Source organism: Vanessa tameamea, chromosome 8, assembly GCF_037043105.1.
Source record: "Vanessa tameamea isolate UH-Manoa-2023 chromosome 8, ilVanTame1 primary haplotype, whole genome shotgun sequence".
Lineage (NCBI taxonomy): Eukaryota > Metazoa > Arthropoda > Insecta > Lepidoptera > Nymphalidae > Vanessa > Vanessa tameamea.
Genome location: NC_087316.1, coordinates 12,424,488 through 12,446,296, shown reverse-complemented (window position 1 = coordinate 12,446,296; position 21,809 = coordinate 12,424,488). Strand labels below are relative to the sequence as shown.

General features: G+C 32.3%; 2 protein-coding genes across 8 annotated transcripts in view; both read right to left on the bottom strand.

Moving 5' to 3' along the window:
- LOC113404778 (leucine-rich repeat flightless-interacting protein 2) overlaps nucleotides 1-18,261 on the bottom strand; it is a 42,605-nt gene extending 24,344 nt beyond the window's left edge. For 2 of the 7 annotated variants that reach the window (XM_026645789.2, XM_026645791.2), the window contains exons 1-2: nucleotides 17,562-18,261; nucleotides 16,032-16,129 (exon numbers count right to left, since the gene is read on the bottom strand). In XM_026645789.2, coding sequence (XP_026501574.1) covers nucleotides 16,032-16,129; nucleotides 17,562-17,583 — 120 coding nt within the window. In that variant the 5' untranslated portion in view covers nucleotides 17,584-18,261. Of the gene's footprint in view, nucleotides 1-2,719; nucleotides 2,739-7,716; nucleotides 8,392-16,031; nucleotides 16,130-17,561 lie in introns of those variants that run through there. The other 5 variants (XM_026645792.2, XM_026645793.2, XM_026645787.2 and 2 more) reach the window with 3 other exon arrangements.
- A 326-nt stretch (nucleotides 18,262-18,587) lies between these two features.
- LOC113404779 (dolichyl-diphosphooligosaccharide--protein glycosyltransferase 48 kDa subunit) lies at nucleotides 18,588-21,637 on the bottom strand. The gene is made up of 7 exons (XM_026645796.2): nucleotides 21,438-21,637; nucleotides 21,056-21,294; nucleotides 20,694-20,936; nucleotides 20,163-20,306; nucleotides 19,611-19,772; nucleotides 19,043-19,273; nucleotides 18,588-18,863 (listed from the first exon to the last, which is right to left on the bottom strand). The coding sequence occupies exons 1-7, from the start codon at nucleotides 21,565-21,567 to the stop codon at nucleotides 18,705-18,707; spliced, it is 1,308 nt and encodes a 435-aa protein (XP_026501581.2). The 5' UTR covers nucleotides 21,568-21,637; the 3' UTR covers nucleotides 18,588-18,704.
- Nucleotides 21,638-21,809: the final 172 nt, after the last annotated feature.

Below are 21,809 nucleotides of genomic sequence, written 5' to 3'. Positions count from 1 at the left end.
AGTCGAGAACAGATCTACCCGCATGATCGGTAGTGCATGATCCAAGCCATTCGGCATAGTGGGCATTAAAATCGCCAAGAATTACGATATCTGCGGATGGGATCTACTGCAGCACGGAATCTGTAGCAATTTGAACGTGCTCAACCACTCGGTCGGTTTCGGCATTACCGCTATGGGGCCTATAAAGGCACACGTAGATTCGCGGATGGTCGTCGCAGTCTACACGCAGATAATCGATAGGTCCTGCCCTTCAAGGCTGCCGAGGCATCGAGAGCAGATATCATCTCTGACGTAAACGCACACCACAGCTCGTGGTACAAACGAATGTTCCAATTTTTACCCGGGGTAAGAAAGAAAAGTCGTATCGGCAGGAGAGGATATCTGGGTAAGAAAGAGCAAGGCCGGCTTCGCCGTCTCAAGGTGAAAGTGAACGGCGTTCAAGTTGGAGTTGAGTCCCCTTATGATGCCTGCTCCGCTTGCCCCGAACAGTGGCGAGCGCAAAATTGCAATTTAAGGCATTAGCAAAATTTACAATTAGCTCTCTAAATATGCATTAAGGTCGTTAAGAGAGTTCGACAACAGGCGATAATTATTAGCTAGTTAATATAAAATTTGCAACTTTACGTTCCTCAGCGGCCTGACTTTATCTATAAATATTGTTGAGTTAGTATGCTCCGTCTCATTCTTTCGAATGTGAAAATCAATGACGGCAAAGAGAGAAAAATCACAGCTTAAACTAAACTGTAAACGCCGTAAGGTGTAAATAAGGCCGTAAAAGTAGCATGTCATCTGTCACTATAGTGTGTACATTTGGTTATACAATGCTTTTGAAGAAATGTAGAAATGAAAAACGCTAAGATTTGTAATTAACACGTTACGAAATAACGGAATAAACATTTCGCAATCGTTTTCGTCAGAACAACGGAAGTGTTTACACATTGTAATGTATTAATCATACCGATTTTCAGTATATATTTTTTTCTCTAACGGAACTGAGGGTCAGTTTAAATTAACATTAACATTCGTTACATAAAATGATAAAACGTTAAAGACAATGATAAAATTATACAGAAATTTAAACATAACTTCTAATATTTCAACAATCGTTTTAATTACACAACGAACGAGCCGACACTGAACTTATCAAAAGGAAACAAATGTATTGCAAAATAATAGCTGATAACGATATATATACATACTTATTATAATAATTATAAAATAAAATAAAACAACAGATAAGACGGGACTCGAAGGGACGGACGGGAACTCGAAACACAAGTAAGTACTAATAAACAATAACGCAGTAAAGTTTTATTCGATTAATTCTAGAACACTAATTAAGAATTTTCAAAGCCGTTATGGCCCAGTTGTTAGGACACATGCATCGTAACAGAAGATTAGCAGTTCTAACCACGCACGACTGAATGATCGTGTGCTCAATTTGTTTTTATAATTAATCTCGTGCAGGGCGGTGAAGGAAAACATCATGAGAGTATGAGAAGAAAACCTACAGTGGATCAGCGTCGTGGAATAAGCTCTTTCATTCTCCTTATAATGTGTCCTGTGTGTGCCTTTAGCCTAGCAATAAATATCCTACAAGTTAAAACTGTACTTTTACTTGAAGCCAGTATTAAAAATACAAATAAGAATCTAATTATAAGGTGTGATCTGTTTTGTGATGAAAACCAGTTTTTGCATTTGGTTACCAATTTGGCTACGTTCCGCTTGACAAGAGCTATTGAAAATGAATAATAAGCTAACCTCGACGAATTGGATAATGGAAAAGCCTAGAACAACTGTTAAAAACATCGAAATGGAACAGAGTTGTTATCAATACAATTTCAACCAGACTAAAAATATTATTTAATTAAATTTTCGACCTTCAATACCATCAAGGATAATAAACAGGAAATTGATATGGATGTTTACTTAAATTCGGTAAGTATTTAGCGATTTATGCCTAGTTGCTAGATTCTATATAATCAATTGACAGGAATTTAATGGAAACTTCTCAATAACCGCCCCTTCTGATCCATAATTTATAAGAATTAATACTAAGGCTACGACTATTAGTTAATAAGATACAAGTATGAAGATGGCAGATTATTTTAATCGAACCTTGTAAACGTAACGGCTTCAATAAATTTCACTGGTTTATTTTCACCGACAGTATCGGGTATCGAGCAATCTCGGTGCGGACAGTGGAACAAGGACGTCACGGGTACCGTAACCAGCACAATGCAATGGAATTGTCAGTTCGTTTGGTATTGTGGTATTGTACCCGAACAGCTGACTCTCGTACTTCGCTATAATTGGCTGAGGTAAAACGGATAGTTGCTCGCATGACACATTTGTATGTATTTGAAAAAAGAAAATTTTGATTTACTATTCTTTATTTATCAATAGTAAAAACTATAGAAGTATCTATTTCTTTGATTTATATTAAAAACATATTTTTAAGATATAGTTAAAAAATCTATTACCTAATAAAACCGAAAATGTTACTTTTCATTAACAATCATTACTATCATAAAATGGAAAACTAATTTGTATATTTCGTATCGTTTTGTACACTTCACTTAATCTACAACAAAACGTTCGTGCTCAAAACATTCCACAATCACAGTGCAATGATTGATAAATTTAATTTTCGCAAGCAACGTTCACTTTTGAACCGATAAATTGTAAAACGTTTTACGAAAACATAGTGGTTACATACGAAAACTTGCAAAAAACGTGTAACACAAAACGCTCCGGACACTTGAGAGCATTTACGGAACGCACCGGTCTAAATCACAGGCCGCAAAGCACTGGCCAACGAGAAAAGTTGTCACATAAAAAAAAGGCGCGAACACACTAAACGCGCGGAAAAAATTAACGAGCCCACGGAGTAAAAGGCGATCGCGGACACTTAACTGTACGACGATCGAACGGGACCGTTGGACGGAGATGCGATGGCTTGAGTGATGTTTGTAATCGACTAGGTAATCATTCTTCGAAAAATCGAAACCAAGAATGGATAGCTTTTGTTCAGGTCGATGGGGCAAGACGATGATTAGATGTCAGTATTTATTGACTGCTGTTTTGATTCGATTAGTGAGAGGATAGTGCTATTTTCTTTCAAAATAATAAGATTATTTTTGCTTACCTATTTGTCCTAGTGCTACGTAATCGAGATAGTAATCGAGTGTAATCGAGTCCGTCCACCACTACCAGGTAGCCGAGCACGAGACGTGTCCGTAAATACCGTGACATTTGATGCTCATCTGTGGGCATCAAAGCGATGCACACGCACGTGAGATACGCTTTCGTAATAGCAAAGGTGAATGATCGATGTTTGATCTAGATTTCATGTCAATAAGATTGATAAAGTTCACAAATAGAAAATATTATTTATAATTTTTGATTGGCACGTTTATCCGAACATGCACATTATATACACAATACATATGCAGAACATGTCATCTTCATAGTATTAAACACCAACGCAAAAAGTGTATAAGTTTAGAATGTGCATTATACATATAATAAATAAATAAATATTGGACAATATCACATACATTACTCTGATCCCAAATGTAAGTAGCTAAAGCACTTGTGTTATGGGAAATCAGAAGTAACGACGGTACCACAAACGCCCAGACCCAAGATAACATAGAAAACTAATGAACTTTTTCTACATCGACTGCGCCGGGATTCGGACCCGGGACCTCGGAGTGGCGTACCCATGAAAACCGGTGTACACACTACTCGACCACGGAGGTCGTCGTATATACGATACATCCAAACCAATTTTTGTTATTTGTAGTTTACTTTTGTTTGATATAACTTGATCGAGAGTTTTCTTAGCTATGATTAATGAAAAGTGACATTTTAATGTTTTATGTTTGTTAAGGCTGTTACCCGGTAGTATTGGTACTGTGAGACTTCAAAATAAAACCACCGAGTATGTACTGCTGTTCAGATAGTGTAATTGTTCTCACTTTATGAAATTACAAAAATTGTATTGTACTTTAGAAAAAACATTTCTATAGCGCGATGTAAAATACATCTAACGCCATCTATTGACGAAATAATAAACTGAATGATTATTTGGCATAATGTTATTCGATCTTGAACAATGTTTATTCCTTTAAGTAACTGTTTATAACAGACAGGTCTTGAGTTAATTTTACTTTAGTACGATGAAGATAATTGGGAATATTTAATATAAGCAAATATTCGGATTCGATGCTCGGATAAGCCCTCGTAGATTGGTAGAATCATATAATATTTTATTATGCTAGAGCATGATAAAATATTATATGATTCGTATATTTTTGTGATACGACTCTATAATAATTACATTTTTTTTATTATTATTCGATTGATATTTATTGATATTGATTGATTAATTTCAAGTTATTTTCAGAAGAAATTTGCACTTACATCAGTGTAAAATTTCTGCTCGTTACATTAGGAAAAAAAAATTAAATTCCAGTTACAACGGAAGAGTTCATGTACCATATCAAGTTCAATAAAAAGTTCGTAATTTGGCTTGTATACAAAGATAACCTTTTACGAATTAAATATAGCAACAAAAAATAACAATTAGAAAAAAAAACTATTACTGCTAACAAAACATGCTTTTTTTTCAAATAACAGTATACACACGTGTATCCTTTGTCTTTGCTTTTTGGTTGAGGTTATATAAATAACTAGTTGTCTCTTGAAGGACATAGAGATGTCCTTCCTTGGAGTTCAAGCTTGCTTCAAATCAAATCACATCAAATCCCGTTCAGTGGTTTGGCCATGAAAGAGCAACAAACTACAGTTACTTTCGCATTTATAATATATTTAAGTTATACATGACGGACGAGCAAATGGGCCACCTGATGGTAAGTGGTCACCACTGGTGCACGCCAAGCTGTAAGAAATATTAACCATTCCATACATCGCCAATGCACCACCAACCTTAGGATAAGATGACTAAGATGTTACGTTCTTTGTGCCTGTAGTCACACTGGCTCACTCACTCATCCAATCGGAACGCAACAATACTGATTGACGGTAGAATATCTAACAAGTGGGTGGTATCTACCCCGAGGGACTTGCACAAAGTCCTACCACCAAGTAAAACAATAATATCAGTATAGATAACTTAATTTATAAGCGTTCCATAAATGAAACGAATACATTTTTACAAAAAATATTAAAGCTATATTCCTTGCAGATACAAAACGTATTCATAACATCAATATGAAATTAATTAAATGTACTTATTATACAACGCTCGTTACAGTACGTACAGTTTTCATAATTACGGACGCTCTCTTATTTAATTAGCGTATCATACATATTATATATTTATTTACTTTAATTAAAAGTTCCACTAAGTGTCTTACTTTTGAGTGCAACTCTTTTATCACAAAATCACGATATTTGACATAAGATTAACATTGTTTGGATCATTTATTTTCAAACAACACTAATCTTCTCAACTTGACGATTTAAATTCCTACGACACATCTATGAGAGTACAAAATAAACTATACCGAGTCATCGTTTGAGTTTATTTTTGTCTGATACAGGAATATGAATTCTAATGCATTTATATTTTTACTTTATGCGTTCCTTCGTTCGAGTTCATAAATCGAGCATATCTTAACTATTACTCACGTGAATCAAATCTCCGAATGAACGCTCGTCTTTGCAGTATGGGATTCATGATTATTGTATTATTTCTTTTATAAGTAAACGGATCGCCTGATGGTAACTGGTCACCACCGCCTAAATATATTGTCACATTTTCGCTGTCAAAAAATGTTGCTAAAATACTTTGGGAAAACCATACTAATACTATTCGGTGATAATATAAATGATAAGTGAGTACCTAGTAACTAAATAATATATATTAATGGATGTATTAATAATTTTTCTTATAATTCATTTACTACAAGGATAATGTATGTTTAAATGAATCTGTCTTTCCTAGTTCAGATTTATGACTAAATTATGCTAATAATAATTTTGCGATGAGCCACTATTTTGGAATTTGTAATAAACTCGGTCCACATTGATGAGTTAGGAATACTGGTGGGTCGCCCACGAAACTTCGCGTTTATTCAATAGTTTTTTTGGTATTTCAAAACCTATGGTAGATTTTGTTATGATTTAATTTAATTGTAAACTGACGTCTGTTCGCACGTTTTGCTATTGTTTTTTTTTTTATACAACCTTAGTTTAGTAATTTTCTGCACATCACGGCCGGAGCTCTTCAAAATGAGACAACCTACATAATCGACCTTCTAGGTGCAGCTATCGTCCCATAATTATGGGATTATAATCACCGGGACAAAAATCGGCTTACGCTATCAATATATAAGATGTGTCTAGTCAACTCACTGTTACTGTTACATTAATTTTATAATATTATATAATTAACTTACTATAAAAGTCTTTCAGCTGCTTTCCGATTTGAATTATTCAATAAACTTTTTTATTTAACATTATATTTTACAAATCAGCGCAGAGATTTCTACTATTGAGAAGAAAGTTCGTAACTTATACAAATAAGATACATATTAATCACAAAGTATATAAACATGAGGTCAAACGAAAACAACATATTTTTTGTTAATTTGCAATTTTGCAACGCGGACGTACTCGTGCTCGGTTATATGCCTCTGGTCACGTAAAGCGTAAACGTACAGTGACCAATGAGTATTGTCTGCAAAGTAGACGAGACATGTCGTCATCGCTTGTTGAAAATGATAATATGGCCGACGAATGATTAGTTTAATCAGACTTGAGGAATTCTCGTGTGGGCTCAATGAATAAAACGACTCGAGAATGCGATGCCAATCCTGGTATGAAATCTCTTAATCAGATGAAGAATATCGCTCCGCTTCTTCAGCACTACGTATTATGAATATATATACATACATATTATTATTATTTTTACTTCCGACTAATTAGTTCAGAGATTATGTACAAAGCAATCTATATCAATGTCGTGCAATATATACCTAAACCGATTTTTCAAGCGAAGCCGCGGCATTTGGAGATGTTTAATTGTTTATGCAAATTATCGACATTGTATAGAGAATACTCTATGTATTACATAACAATATATATATGGATAACATTAGCTAATTTCTCGGATAAATATCATTCACAATGATGTCGCCGAAATGCGATCTCCAAATTGTTATGTAAATTGCGCTTTCTTTTTCGCAGAGGACGGAGCACAAAACCGGTCAGGAACGTGAAGATCATTCGATGGGAGCTCTGAATCAATCCAATCTGGCATTCATTATTTGACTTTATACTGCGTGTTTTAAACAGAAAATTAATTGAAACAGCAATAAAAACTACTTTATATTAGAAAAGTAAATTTCAGTATTTCTAGACTTTAATAAAAATAATACTTTATATTTAAACTATTAATACGATTAAAATAATACGGAGAAGCGAATAAATAACGACATCTGAGCGAAAGTTATAACCAGCGCTCCCCAAAACATAAATCGGGTAATCATACGCATAAGCCTTCCTTCCATGTATTACGCTTACAGCACAAGTCACAAAATGTTTATAGTATTAAAATAACATAAATATGTGTTTTATTACTATACAGGACTATATCAACATGACTTAATATTTATGTAAGCAGTTTTCGTGGGTACATACAGCTATTTTTACGCCAGATAAATAAGGTCATCATTCTTTACTTACTAATTTAGGTCTAACGTGGCACACAACCGAGCGGGCGGAGTCCTCGTCGCTGGCACTCTCCAAACAATCTGACAACGAAGGCGATCTTCTGGCCGGCCACTTCAGCGACTTCTCTGAACATGGACTCTGATCAGTCAAGGGAGGAGGCAGCCAGGGGCCTTGGCCTCTCCACCATGACACAAGAGCCGGCGCGACACCCACGACCATCGCTAAGCCGAGCCGAACCATCATAACCAAAAAGTCAAACGAGTTGGAGAAATCCTCTTATATAGACATCATTCACTTTTCCCTAACACAAGGAACACAATCGTTAGCGGAGCATCGCTCATAAATAAAAACGCAGCTATTTTCGATCGATGCAGCTCACACTGTCACGCGGTGTCACTGAAACCTGCACACTAGGGATCGTCCGTCAACGTAACGTCGGTAAACGTAAGCACGTGTAACTCAATAAATCACGTACCACCGGAGCGAGCGCGCCATCCCAAGAATTCAAAACGTCTAAAGAGGCACGGCCATTCAGCGCGACGTAGGAGCGAATATTCGATTAATCACGCGCGTGCAAAGAAGTTAAATAACATTAAACTGGCGACTGGCAAGTTTAAGTTGCACGATGCAGCAAACGGTTTCCTCTCGCGATCGCAGACAACCGAGTGGCGGTCGTTGACGCTGGTGCCCCCTCCCATACAGAGTGCCCCTCTCCAGCCGCCCGCCCATGAAACCATCCCCCTTTACTCGGTCTCACGAAGTGACCGCCCGCTGAAAGAGTTCCTAGAGATTTATAGACAAGCTGCATAAAGATTTCAGACATTATTATTGAAGTAATAATGTAATACTATGATTATTATTTTTGCTTCGATATAGACAAGGCGATCCCCTATGTCGTTATCTGGGTCAAAACGTAAATGAATCATTGTCATGTAAACTAATCGTATATTTTTAAAACAACAGCAATTCAATTCAAAGAACAATGTATGAATGTCTGTATATGTATCAATCTTCAAATATATGTTAGAATAAAACCCACGAGCAAGAATTGCAACAAAAAAATCTAAGAGCAAAAAATAGCCTCGAATATTCACCGAAAACTAATTGGTTTTTTTTTAAGAGAAACCTCTTACTGTGCAAAAACAATTCGCAGAAATAATTATTTGTGTAAACTATAGTTATATATTACTTTAGAAATGGAAAAGTAGAACGCAGTTAAATTCAGTGGTGTGGGTTGAGTTTACTGCGAGGGTGTACACTCAAACCACTGTTCCAGTTAAAACGCAAGAGAAAAATGAGGTAAGCATCCAAATACAAATTAAAATCGACGACTTGTTATTTGCGAAGCGGCGTAATAAAAGTGTACTTGATTTAATTGGCGTGACTTATTATTTTAATCTTGATGTTTCGTAATATTCTAAGATTTCGAGCTCTCGGATAAATCTCTATATTTGGCTAAATATAGTGTATTTTTTATGAACGCAAAAAACAATTAAGACAATAAAAATATAATTTAAATCCTTTTTTGGGGTCAATTATTTTATGTTTAATAGCACATTTAATGATTATATGGAAATATTGCATTACAATTGTTATACTTGACACAAAATGTAGGAATTGCATCAGCCAGACCGCCTCCACCCACTTTGAGGGGTTTGAGGCAGACGGATCGATATCTGACGTCAGCGTTTACAGACGAGACGTAGTGGAGACCTAGGGTACTGGATTTTACAACCTAACTTATCCTTCCAATATGCATATCATATTATTTCCCACGGAACTATAGAGACCTGCGACGTATATTAACTCTTGAAAAAATATTGATATAATATGTAGCCTTTTAATACACAATATTGCGTAATCCCACCCTCGTTGAGAGTTTCACCATTTTATAAGGATGACGAAATTTGGCATTTTTATGGCACTACCGAATTGATTGATGCATGTCTATGAACAATAAGAACATAATTATAAACTTTTATCTAAAATAGTACAAATGCGATCCTTTCGAGTTACATATTATGTAGTACTTGGCGTATATCAGAAACCACATTATCAAGTCATATTTTATTATTACTGTTGGTGGTTGTTCGATCCCGTTTAAGTAGGTATAAGCCATGTATCACTTATTCTACCACAAAAAAAAAATACTTTGTATGTGTGTTAGCTTATCTTGTTAAGTTCAGTTAAAACCTGTGTACCGGCGTGTTACAGGTAAAGGTTACCATCTAAACTTCTTAAGGTTGGTGGCGCATTGACGATGTGAAGAATCCCTAAAATTTATTATGGTCACGATCTATGGGCTGTAGTGAACACTGGTGAAGTCTATTTAGCACTCAGCCTTCAAATTTAATTTTTTTTTTCTTTTTTTATTTTGGGACTTGTCCTACACAGGTACGTCAGTCCCATTGTCCCTTCTTCCTTTTTGTTTAAATATCATTTAATATTAATAGCCATTACATAGAATTCCAGGAGCATCCTAGCAGATTCTGATAAAGGATCTGATAGAATACTCTGAACAAATCTAACATCGAACAAACATGCTTTTAAATTACTTAAGAGTAACTTTCTCTGATTCTGAGTCTTGCCACATTCCATAAATTTTAAATAATCATGTAAATGAATACATACTTCGTTATTGTGACGTATAATATTTAACACCGAGCAATTGTGATTACAAAAGTCAGCTTTTCCATTTAATTAACACAATAATGAAATATTTTCACAGGCTTTTCTTTAGAACTTTTCATCAAACGATAAAAATATTACTTTGATATAAAATGTCGTATAAATTATACAGTGTTCAGGACGTTGACTTCAAACTGAATCTGGAACACGGGATCGATAGGACCCGAGTACAAGTTTAGCGACCAGTTCAGTTACAGGAATAAAGATTATAACAAACAAATCTCGTGACAAAAAACCATAAACTATTCTTACCAGTAACACAATCTAGGGCAATAAGCAGGGATTTTTAATAAAATTCGTATCTTAACAGAAACAGAAAACAGACGGATAAAGTTCTATCGCTGGGCTAAAGGCTATTCACCTAAAAGAATAATACTTTTTTTTCGGTTAATTAATGTTTTACTTATTGGTAGGGATTTATACAAGCCAATTTATGGGTAGTTTTTACTCCCAGTTAGAAGAGAGAATGAGCCAGTGTAACTGCACAAGGGACATAACATCTTATCTTCCAATATATATTGTATAACTTTTATTTAGATTATACAAGTATACTTTAAATGAGAAATATGAATAATATAAAAATTGAATTGAGTTTTAATTTTATGGTGAAATATAGATCAACATTCGACTGCGAGTTATAAAACTCGCAGTTAAGTTGAATTGGGGTAATTTTAAACTAGCTTAATATATTTATCTGAATAAAGATTAATATTATGAATTGGAGACGATATAAACCAGTTTATTAAATAACCTAGTTTTTGCTAGGCTTTTAAAAATAGTTATGATCTTAGAACAAATACCCGTGTCATCCCAGGCTTTGCTGTAGACCTTTTGAAGACCTACAATTTTCTTTTACAGTTTGAAGTTAATACCATCGTTTTGTGCAAAATATTTACTAATTATATAATAGACAAACCTTTTTCTTTTTTAGCTCTATTTATTAGTATAAACCGTTTAGTGGTTTAGATTAAAATTAGCGGAGATACCTAATGCAGGCAGAGAGTAACCATTTTTTATAAGGTTTATAGATAAATATAACAAAGGCAAAAGTGTACATTTATACACCAGCTGACTCTCCTTCTCGTTGAAAGAAACAAGTGGAATCTTTTTAGCAGAAAACTCTTTTTAAAAATTCATAAATAATTGTACCATAACGTATAAAACAATGAAGGTCAGATTCTATCCGCAAAAATCATATAACGGTACGTCCCTATTACTTCAACTCTTTATGAAAGTTTAAACCACAGTTACTACAGTTTTGCATGAGATCTTTATTTAAATTTATTTGAATTACAGAAAAGAGCGCTCTGAGTTCGTACATACAGAATTGAATTATATTTTCTTTCATACGAGCGAAACGTGTCATTTTTAAAATTCTACTCCAAACTCTTTCTTAAACACATATCTACTATTTATTTACGAAATATACAAAATTATTCTATTTCTATGTCTCAAGTCCATCTATAACATAAATCAGTGAATATTTTATATACAAATTATTTTCGAAAATCTTTTTTTCTGAAATATGATCCACTATAACCATTGAAGGAGCATTTAAAACCCCTACTGGGTGCAAAGAAGAATTACAGTACCTAAACTGGGTACTGTAATGTATGAACATTGTACATCGGCAAACATCGGAAGCAAATCCTACTGTACTTTATAAATTGAGTTAAGGTAAAATCAATATATTCCCTAATTAAGTGAGGTTTTTAAGTATGTTTTTAAATCATTAATAATGAATGTAGATCTTACCTAGAATCTACGTAGAAGACGCGGTAAGTATCTCAGTAGGGACTGTATTTACCGATTAAATTATGTAAGTATATTATTCAATTACAATTTAATTATTATTAATTGAATGATTACGACAACAGCTATAAGTACGTAACTCAATAAAGAATTGTATATTTTTATTACATAAATGAAATATACATTGAAGTTATGTTGTCGCCATTAAAATTATAATTAAAATGTATTCGGTACGAAGTTGGCTAACCTGTTTTGACAAGTGGCGACATCTGCACCGAGCTTACTTCGCGTGATCGAGATGCTGAGTTCATTTTATTCAGCGCCCTAGCGAAGGAAACACAACAGGAGAGGCGCTTTGGATTTAAGTAAAACTAGTCCTTGGTATCATTTTTTTCTTATATAAACATAGTTATTTTTAAAATTGTGATTGTGTGGATAATTTATGAATTTGCGATTAAATTATAATAAATCCAAAGTATAATAAGTGCAATGATTTGAATATTGATTTGTAGTTGTAATATGTTTGAAAATAATACATGTCGTAATTTAAAGTGAAACTTATTATTAGTATTGGTGATTAAATAAATGAGTGTTTAACGTTGTTGTTTTTAGTTATTATAATATTTTATAACTATTTACGTAAACTTATCAGTTCGAAATCGTTGCGGTTTCCGTATGTACATAATATACGTAAATGTTTTCGCGGAAAGATATTCCCGTTCGTTCGTTGAAACAAGTGACCTATAGAGACGTTTCCTTCTCCGACCAGTTGATAAAGAATACGAGACAGGTTTATAAATCGTTTATATATGCTATCACTATTTTTATTTAAAGCCAGTTACTATTGTATAAATCATAATTTTACTATGTATACTATTTTATTTTTAAATTCGATTTTTTTTTAAGGGCGTACAATCATTGATTGTTTAACGTTACTACATTAGTTTTACTCAAATTGAATATTGTTCATGATACTATATACGTATGTCACCGTGAGATTACAAATATCGTTAAATTACAATCTATCTCGTCAGATTGTAAACTGTCGAAATATTGTGAACCGTGAAATATGATTGCATGTAATCTTACGGTGACATATATATACTAATCCCTATTTCCTTTGGTCAAGGCGCTTGCACGGCTGGCTAATATTCTTGTTTTGTTTGTCAAGAGAATGTTCTTAGGAATGAATTAGAATATTTCAAGAAACCTTATTAACCATATTAAATTATCTCATAAAGCGTACGAATATTAATTCAGTATTCATAGTTAAGACTGGGCATGGGCAACGCCAGTCGGGTCGGATAGTTATCAATATATCTATGTTATAGTCATGGAACATATACCTGTCGCAGACGTTTCGCAATTAACAACATCGTATGCACCACGAACAAAACATGGAACGAGAAAGGTGTTCTCCTAAATAGCTGAGGACCGGCGACGGGGCTATTTCGGCATTCTCTCGTCTTGTTTCAAAACGGTCGTCGGGGAAACTTGTAAACGCATTAATAGATTAAATTTATAAAGTTGACAATTCTTTACTTTAGATCATTTTCAATTGTTTACTAATACAAGCATTAGAAAAATGGGTAAGTTCCTAATCTTGTCCTTTGCCCAGCTGTGAGATTTATGGGCTGTTTCCCACTGGTTCCTATTAAAGACTTTTGTTTTCCTTTTCTCATAGTAAATTAAGATACAAACGGTTCATATCAAAAACGATTTTGGTATAAAAAATAATACATAATAATACACAGGAATTAAAGACTGTTTAATCACGCAAGAACCGCTGAACAGATTTTGATAAGTTTAAAAAGAGATAAGCCAAAGCCGCTTGCGGAAACTAGTTTAAATATAAATAAGACAACATAATATTTACTGTTACTTATATTGACTAGTGAAGTAATGGCAATGCTACTTATAATATGATTGCCAATGATATCTTACTCTCTTGGCAATACCTTTGATGAAAATACAACACGTGAAATATTTAAGTGTAGTATAATAAACGTACATCGTTTCGTGAATCAGGGACGTCGCCAAAGGTGTTTGCATGCGGAAGTTTAATTTTATCTAGTCTCAATTCACACCCTCTGATGGGTGCACTGAACATTGGGTACGTTGTGCTTATACGTAGAAAAAATTTAAATCAAGCGTAATACGAAAACATATACAATTTAGATATTGCGATGGCTTTATAATTTTAAGCAGTGTGTGGTGTATTAAGATCCAGTATGATTTCACATGACCGGACAAAAATGTATAATTTGTGACAAAAAAATACTGGTGTTATTACTATTCTCTTTAATGGAGTGACTGTTGCATTTTTTTTTAAATATATTATAACATTTGTTTTTAGCCTTAAGAAAATTTTCGCTTTAATATTTGACACTTACATAGCTCGCATATGCAACTGCAAAAAAGGAGGGATGTTAGGTTAAACCCAAGACTTTAAGATAATGCAGACGTTATCAAGTTAAAAGTGTTTCGTTAGTTAAATAATTGTTTTTAAAAAATATTCCTGAATATATACTTTTTTAATATATGTATAATATTACACATTGTTTCCTTGCTCCTAATAATATATCTCTGTTTTTTCTGTCGGCACATTAATTCGATACACTGTGCAGTACAGTAAGTATGACGCGCTCATATGAATCTATTACAAAGTGTACAGAGATCAGGTGAGTTGTCTTCTATGTACGTTGTCTTGCTGTTTACTAAATACATCGTGTTGAGATGCTAAAGAATTTCCTTTGAAATAATTAAGTAGGTGATGATGTCAATGGCGAGCTTTATGTTCAGAGCAGTATGTTGGTCATTCTCTGAATGCATTTGAATATATTGCTACAAATGTAAGAGCACTAATAAAGTTCCAGTGAAGGTTATCCATTATCTTTTGTTTTTTGTGTCGGGATTTTATATTTGTTCTAGTGTCTATTTATGTAATCTTTAATAAATATTAAATTAATAAAAAAGTACGTTAACAATATGAAAACAATAAAAAAGTGATAATGCAACTTCTGGCCAAGATACTTTAAATATTAATTTTCACTTATTTAAATAAAAGTTAAATAACAATTAAAATTGCTACTAAACGATCACTTGTTTATTTATTTATTTATTTTTTATTTATTTATTTATTTGGGAAACAAACAATTTTAAAAACACTGTAATATAAAACAAAAATAACATAAAACACAAATCAATCAAGTTTCCACTTAAAGATAATACACAAAAAAAAAAAAAAATATAAAATTAAAATTAAAACAAAAATAAAAAATAAAAAAATAAAAAATTGTTACATAACATATACTGTTATGTAAGCATTGACGATAAAATGTACCAAAATTTTTCACATGAATGGCGGCTTGCACGATTATTTTTAACAAATAAAACAGTTTATATTAAGCAAGAACATTATAATATCGTTTATAACAATTGTACGCTGTCTTATCTTGTACTGTTTTGCAATCTTATCGCGAGTCATACATATTCTTAATCGACCAGAAAATACGATAACATGCAGTGATCCATGACTTGTAATAAGAATTCGTTTTAAAATAGTGCATGTAATTTTAAATTGCTATAATGTTTTGTGTAAGAACAACCGTAAATGGGTTTGTGTAATTTATTTAATAGATTTGTGTAATTGTTGCTTGAATTAAGTTCGATGTTTCAAAACTTTGTTTTTGTTTACATAATAGCATACGTATTAGTATTATTTACACTAATTAATAGCTTATATATTTCAAGATTGCTTTCCAATACATCCACGAGTTTCAATTATATACAGCTAAAACACTCAGCTTAATAAAACGGTACTCTATTAAATATTATTATCTAGTTGTTGTAGTTTCAAATATATTTGTATGTGATCAAAGACTGACCTCTCTAGCAATCTGATCGAGTGCCTGCTCCTCCGCCGTAGCCTTAGTCTGGGTGCGCTGGCGCCGCGACGGGTCCATCTTGACTGTCGCTGCACTCGCTAAACAAAATTTTTGTTAATTTAATTTGGAAATTTAAAACATAAATATTTTACATTTTATTAAAGTTCATAAGTCTTCCTTGTCGATAGTAAAATGTTTCTGTAGTACTTTTATCAAATCCAATGCTTTGCGTTACCTTCATTTATATTCGTTTTTAGAAAAAACAAAAATTAATGGCATTGTCAATATAAATAATAATTATCGTTTAACATTAATAATTTATTAATTATTTGTCTTAGTATTCTGTAAAGAATATTCTTAATGAAATAAAACTTACATAAGGATTTATATAAGTTGCATGAGGTGCAACAATTTGATAGGTCATTATAAAAGATTGACCAAAGAAAAACGATAGCAGTTGCTTCACCTGAACAAAATTAATATTTCTACACCCTTGACCATAACATTTTTTAGTATCAAAATGTTGCATAGTGGTCAATTCTAAGCATGGAAATAATGGAAACATTAAATTGTAACATATGTACAAAATCATATTGTAAGCTAAGTTTCTAATTACTGCAATATCCTTTTAGTAAACACCTAGTTATATTTGCACTATGCTTGCGTTCACTAATAATTATTCATTGTAATATTTCCACTTGATTTTCATTAACTAACCTTGCTTGGTATGAAAAATCTTTTATACATTTATCAATTGTAAATCATTGTTAAATGATAGATATCAAATAAGTGGTTTATCAGCAAGAGTGTAACTGACTGATAGACAGAGTTTCACATCTGTACAGATAAAGTTATATAGAGTAAATGCGGCCTAGATGAGTTTCAAAACTGTTGTGTATAAAATAATATGGATACAATTTCAGAAGTTCTACAACATGAATAGTCTAAATCCCTTTCTTATTATTTAGGTAACTTTTGAATTTACATTTATTAAATTTGCCTGTCAATGATAACTAATGATAATTATATTAATTGTCTAAAAAATATAAATATATCTAGTATTATGTAAACCATTATCACCATAAAAGCTCACATTCAAAAAGTGTTCCCATAGTATGCATACATTCTTATCATAGCAGGCAGGTTGAAATAAGGTTATCACTCACTTGTGATCAATTTCACACTTCAGACAAATTGTGACAAAGTACATGAATCGAGATTGATTTGCTACTAATAAAGTTATTTATTTTACTTTTAAAGTTACATTTTGAGAAATTATCTGCCATTCATAATTTTAATAATATATTAGAGTGAATTGAAAGGAAATCATTTCTATCGCTCAAACAAAAATTGCATATTTAATTTGTATTACCTTTTTGTACTTATATTGATTTCATCAATAACTATGGATTTAGCTGAATTATAGTATAAATATTATATTATATATGCAACTAAAACTTTAATTTTTCAAGTATCAATGACAAGTATATGCCTAGAAAACCAGACAGAAATACTTCTAAGTTCACTTACTATTCTCTTGCAAATTGACCATCTCCGATTAATTGTTTTGGTTTTTATAAACTTTTTACCACAGACTGTAGAACAGAATTTTATAATCTTTCACTATATTTATGCACTACCAGCATGCACCAGATGCAAAAATGCTTTCTAATCCTCTTAGAACAGTGAGAGATCTCATTTACATATTTATCTAGTACAAGCTAGCTATAACCTAGAGGGTTCGTTGTGCTTTTCCGCGATGTTGTTTTCACAAAACATTATTAGAATTATAATACTAGCAGGAAAACGGGTGGGCACAAAGCCAACATATTTTTAATGGCAGTCACTACAATGACATCATACTTACGGAGACAATTTACAGATGTAAACACATCACTTTTACAACCACTGCAACTTTTTAACACAAATATGTAAAGACCTTCACTGGTTTCTCTTATTGGATAAAAACTAAAATGCAAACATTGAAAAAGGCCAGTTTAAAGTATTACGGGGAAATCAAATCACTGCCTACACGATTCACATTAACAGATACGTATGTACACAAATTCTATAAATAATGAGGAGTCTGTTGGCACCAATGTGTATAAATATATAAAATTAAATCGTTTTCAGCGAGTGAAATGTTTAAAATCGAACTATTTTTACGAAAAATTAAGACATTCTATGACAAGCATGCCATTTTTTTCTGCCATTTAAAACCGTTGCGTTCAAGTCTGGAATGTCAGTTAAGGTATGGCTTCATTCATCATTGGAAATATAATAAATTTTTCAGTTTTTATTTATTTACTACTCAATTATAGTTCAATACAATTGAGTTATACTTTAAATATTTAATTTTATTAAAACATTTGAATATCAGTCTTAAATCAATATGATCTTTTGATTTTAGTATCTTTTCGCCGAATACTTACTAATTATGTTATGGACTATTACAACTAGAACAACTTGTCTTGTACATATGTCATTACGCAATAAACGATGTTTTTATTTAACTTGTAATATAACTTAAATATAAATGAATAAAAGAATATAAAATAATATTTGTGAACATTTTATTTTTCATAATGATATCATAACTTTTACGACAATTTTATTCCAACTATACACACACGCACAACAAAGAATTAGAAAATGTATAAATAATTTCTAAGTTTATTCACTCTTGCTCTTGGGAGTTTCCTCCTTGTAATAGAGGAAGACAAACGAAAACAGGAATACTCCAACCATCATGGAGAAAGCACTCACATAGTATGGGTAAGCACTTGGTATGAATCTCTCATACTGTGTGTGTTGCAATGGACGAACAGACACCTAAAAAATATAAGAGTAATAAATATTTGATGAGAGAATTAAAAGTTGTCTACTATATAGCATTATTGACTTTAAAGAAATAATCATAACAAAATCGATTTAATCATAAGAGGCAGCTGTATTCTACATTGACTTATTTTATTAGAAAATAATTATAATCATTAATGTCAATTATTTACCTGTGTTGAATGATATAGTCTGGTATATCCTATTCTATCATAATCAACTTTGAACTGATAGACACCCCACACATCAGGAACTTTGAAGATACCCTCATAGACTCCATTAGGTTTCTTTTTAAGTGTGGTGCGGATGAAAGGATCAATTCTGACAAACTCCAATTGCACATCATTAGCTTCAAATGGTTGCCATTTGCCATTCTTCAACTCTTCAATTTCAATTTTGTAAACCTGTATAACAAAATTAGATTAGATAAAAGAAAAAGGATTTTCATAATGTTCCATCTAATCTTATATAAATAAATAATTAGCAATTAATATTGATGATTATAACTACAATGTATGTGTTTGTATAATTATGTATACAGGTGCTTGCTTTTTGCTTGTGTTAGGATATCTGATAATCAATCAATTCAATTCAATTTTAATATAGAAGTGGAATACAAGAAAGCGTTAAGATATTGATAGTTTAATTTACATGAAATAAGTATTTTCTTCACACCACTGTTGTGAAGAAAATGCTGAAGCTAAAAATCTATAGTAAAGATACATTTTAAGACCTACTAACCACAGTATCAGTTATAGTATAGGTATTAGATGACTGCTTATCGCCCTGGCGGTGATGATGAACGCGGCGCACGCGCAATTGACCTCGCTCGCCGAACGCCCACTCGCTCAAGTGTACTGCAAGAGCTTTGTTACCGGAAAGAGATGCTTTTGTTTTATCACCCTGTAAAAATAATGAAACTAAAAATGTAAGCAGTTATTGTTAATCTATTCAATGTTATAAATATAAGTACAATTATATAAAAAATATTTAATAAATGATCACAACTGCAATCTGTTTTTTATTATGCTAATATTTTTTTCTTTTATTAAATATAGTAATTTTTGCTAGATAGGTTATATGATATGAGGATTTCACCACTGCTCATAGTCATTCTATATGACACCAATCTCCAAAACAACTAAATTTTTACACTTTTTAATGAAGCCTTGAAACATGGACACAGAAATTATCATATTCATATATTTCTATATAATAAAACCAATTCTATATATATAAATCCATTTGAAATCAAAATAATTCACAAAAAAAATACTGCAACATAAAACTTACATGAACTTTAGCTACAGGAGAATTAAAGGCTTCATCAGAAAAGAAGAACAGTGACCCACTGAAAATAATTCTGGCATTGTTTCTGGCTTGCAGAGCAGCTATCAGCACAGTCTTCCTACCCACAGCATGAGGGTACTCTTTTACCTGTAAAATTACATTTATTTATAAAATAGTCAAAAGTAATAACTTTAACAGTTGACAATTTTTTAAATAGAATTAGTATAACATTTAGTAAAAACTTTATCTAAAATACTTGACATGAAATATATGACTTTAGTAGTAGGAATTATTTTAGTGATAGAGCTAAGACTTATCAATACATAGAGATAGTTCAAAGTAAATTGTTGCATACATTTTGGAAATAATATTATTATAAATAACAATACTTTCCAAATGAATGAAATTTATGATATATATGTGTATGTTATCTTTAAGGTTAAGATTTTATTTTCAGTACTAATAATTCTAAATGAAACTTTTAAAAGGAGATCATTATTTTTAGCAGAATATAGAAATTAATAATATACAAACCAGACTCTTAGGATTGTAGCTGTATGCAGTGCTATCAGCTGTTAGTATTGGCATAACCAAACTATTATCCTTATCCAAGATCAACCCAGTACCTTCAAACAACAATGGTTGTGTGTTCTGTGTACCAACAATGGTTGGAGCATTGATGAGGTTCTTAGGTGATACAACAATTCTTGTATGATCACCTTCATCTAGAGCATCATAGTTAAAGTGGTCTATCACAGCCGCTGACTCTTCATCCATCTGAAAATTATAAAAAAATCAAGTTAAGTAATAAGTACCCCTATTTTTTTTAGGATAATATAATGCAAATGCCCATTTATATGGTATTTTTCCAAGATACATATTTCATTAACTCTCACCTCAAAACCACATTCTGAAACAATTTCCCTGTATACATCTCCTGCCACAGAATTGCCAGCCATGAGGACATTGCCACCATCATCAATAAACTTCGTGATACCTTCCGTGTCAAGTTGACCCCCGAATTCAACAACGGAAGGCGAAAAAACTATAAGATTCTTGTACAAATATTCTCCGTACTTCGAGAGCACTAGGTTAGCATCGTCGGCCAACTTAAAAGTTAGGCTGTAGCCACGATCTGAAATTAGTATAAAATGATTAAATTGGTCAAAAAGCCTCTATGTAGTACTTATTTTGATAAAATTTAATAAATATAAATTGAATTTTCTAAATGAGCCGGCATCTTATCGACACGACACACAATCGATTTGCGTTGCTCACCTTGCAAAGATTTAAAAAATTGAGAATGAGTTTCTCTTATATTTAAATTATCCACTAGTACTAAAGTCTCTTGTTCGGCACATGCAATTGAAAAGCACGCTATTAGACCTAAAATAAGTGAAATCTTCATTTTTGTTGCTGTAATAAACCGCTACCTATACCGATTTATTTTTTGACATTGTCTTATGAACGGCTTACTGACGTGTTCAATAACCAACAGACAATAAAAAGCTGTTTGTAAGCAAATATAATTTGAAAATAGAAATTAAATAGAAAAATTAACACTTTTGATTCCGAATAATACCAAAAATATTTCAATAATGAGTATCGACTCCTTCTGTTCCTATTATTAAATAATTACATAACACGTAT

Bases quoted from the DNA above. Each gene is read 5' to 3' on its own strand.
- LOC113404779 (XM_026645796.2), bottom strand. From the start codon at position 21,567: ATGAAGATTTCACTTATTTTAGGTCTAATAGCGTGCTTTTCAATTGCA. The intron at 20,937-21,055 runs GTGAGAGTTAAT...TATAATTTTCAG, and splicing joins TTTCAGAATGTGGTTTTGAG to ATGGATGAAGAGTCAGCGGC. The intron at 18,864-19,042 runs GTAAATAATTGA...TATATTTTTTAG, and splicing joins GACTATATCATTCAACACAG to GTGTCTGTTCGTCCATTGCA.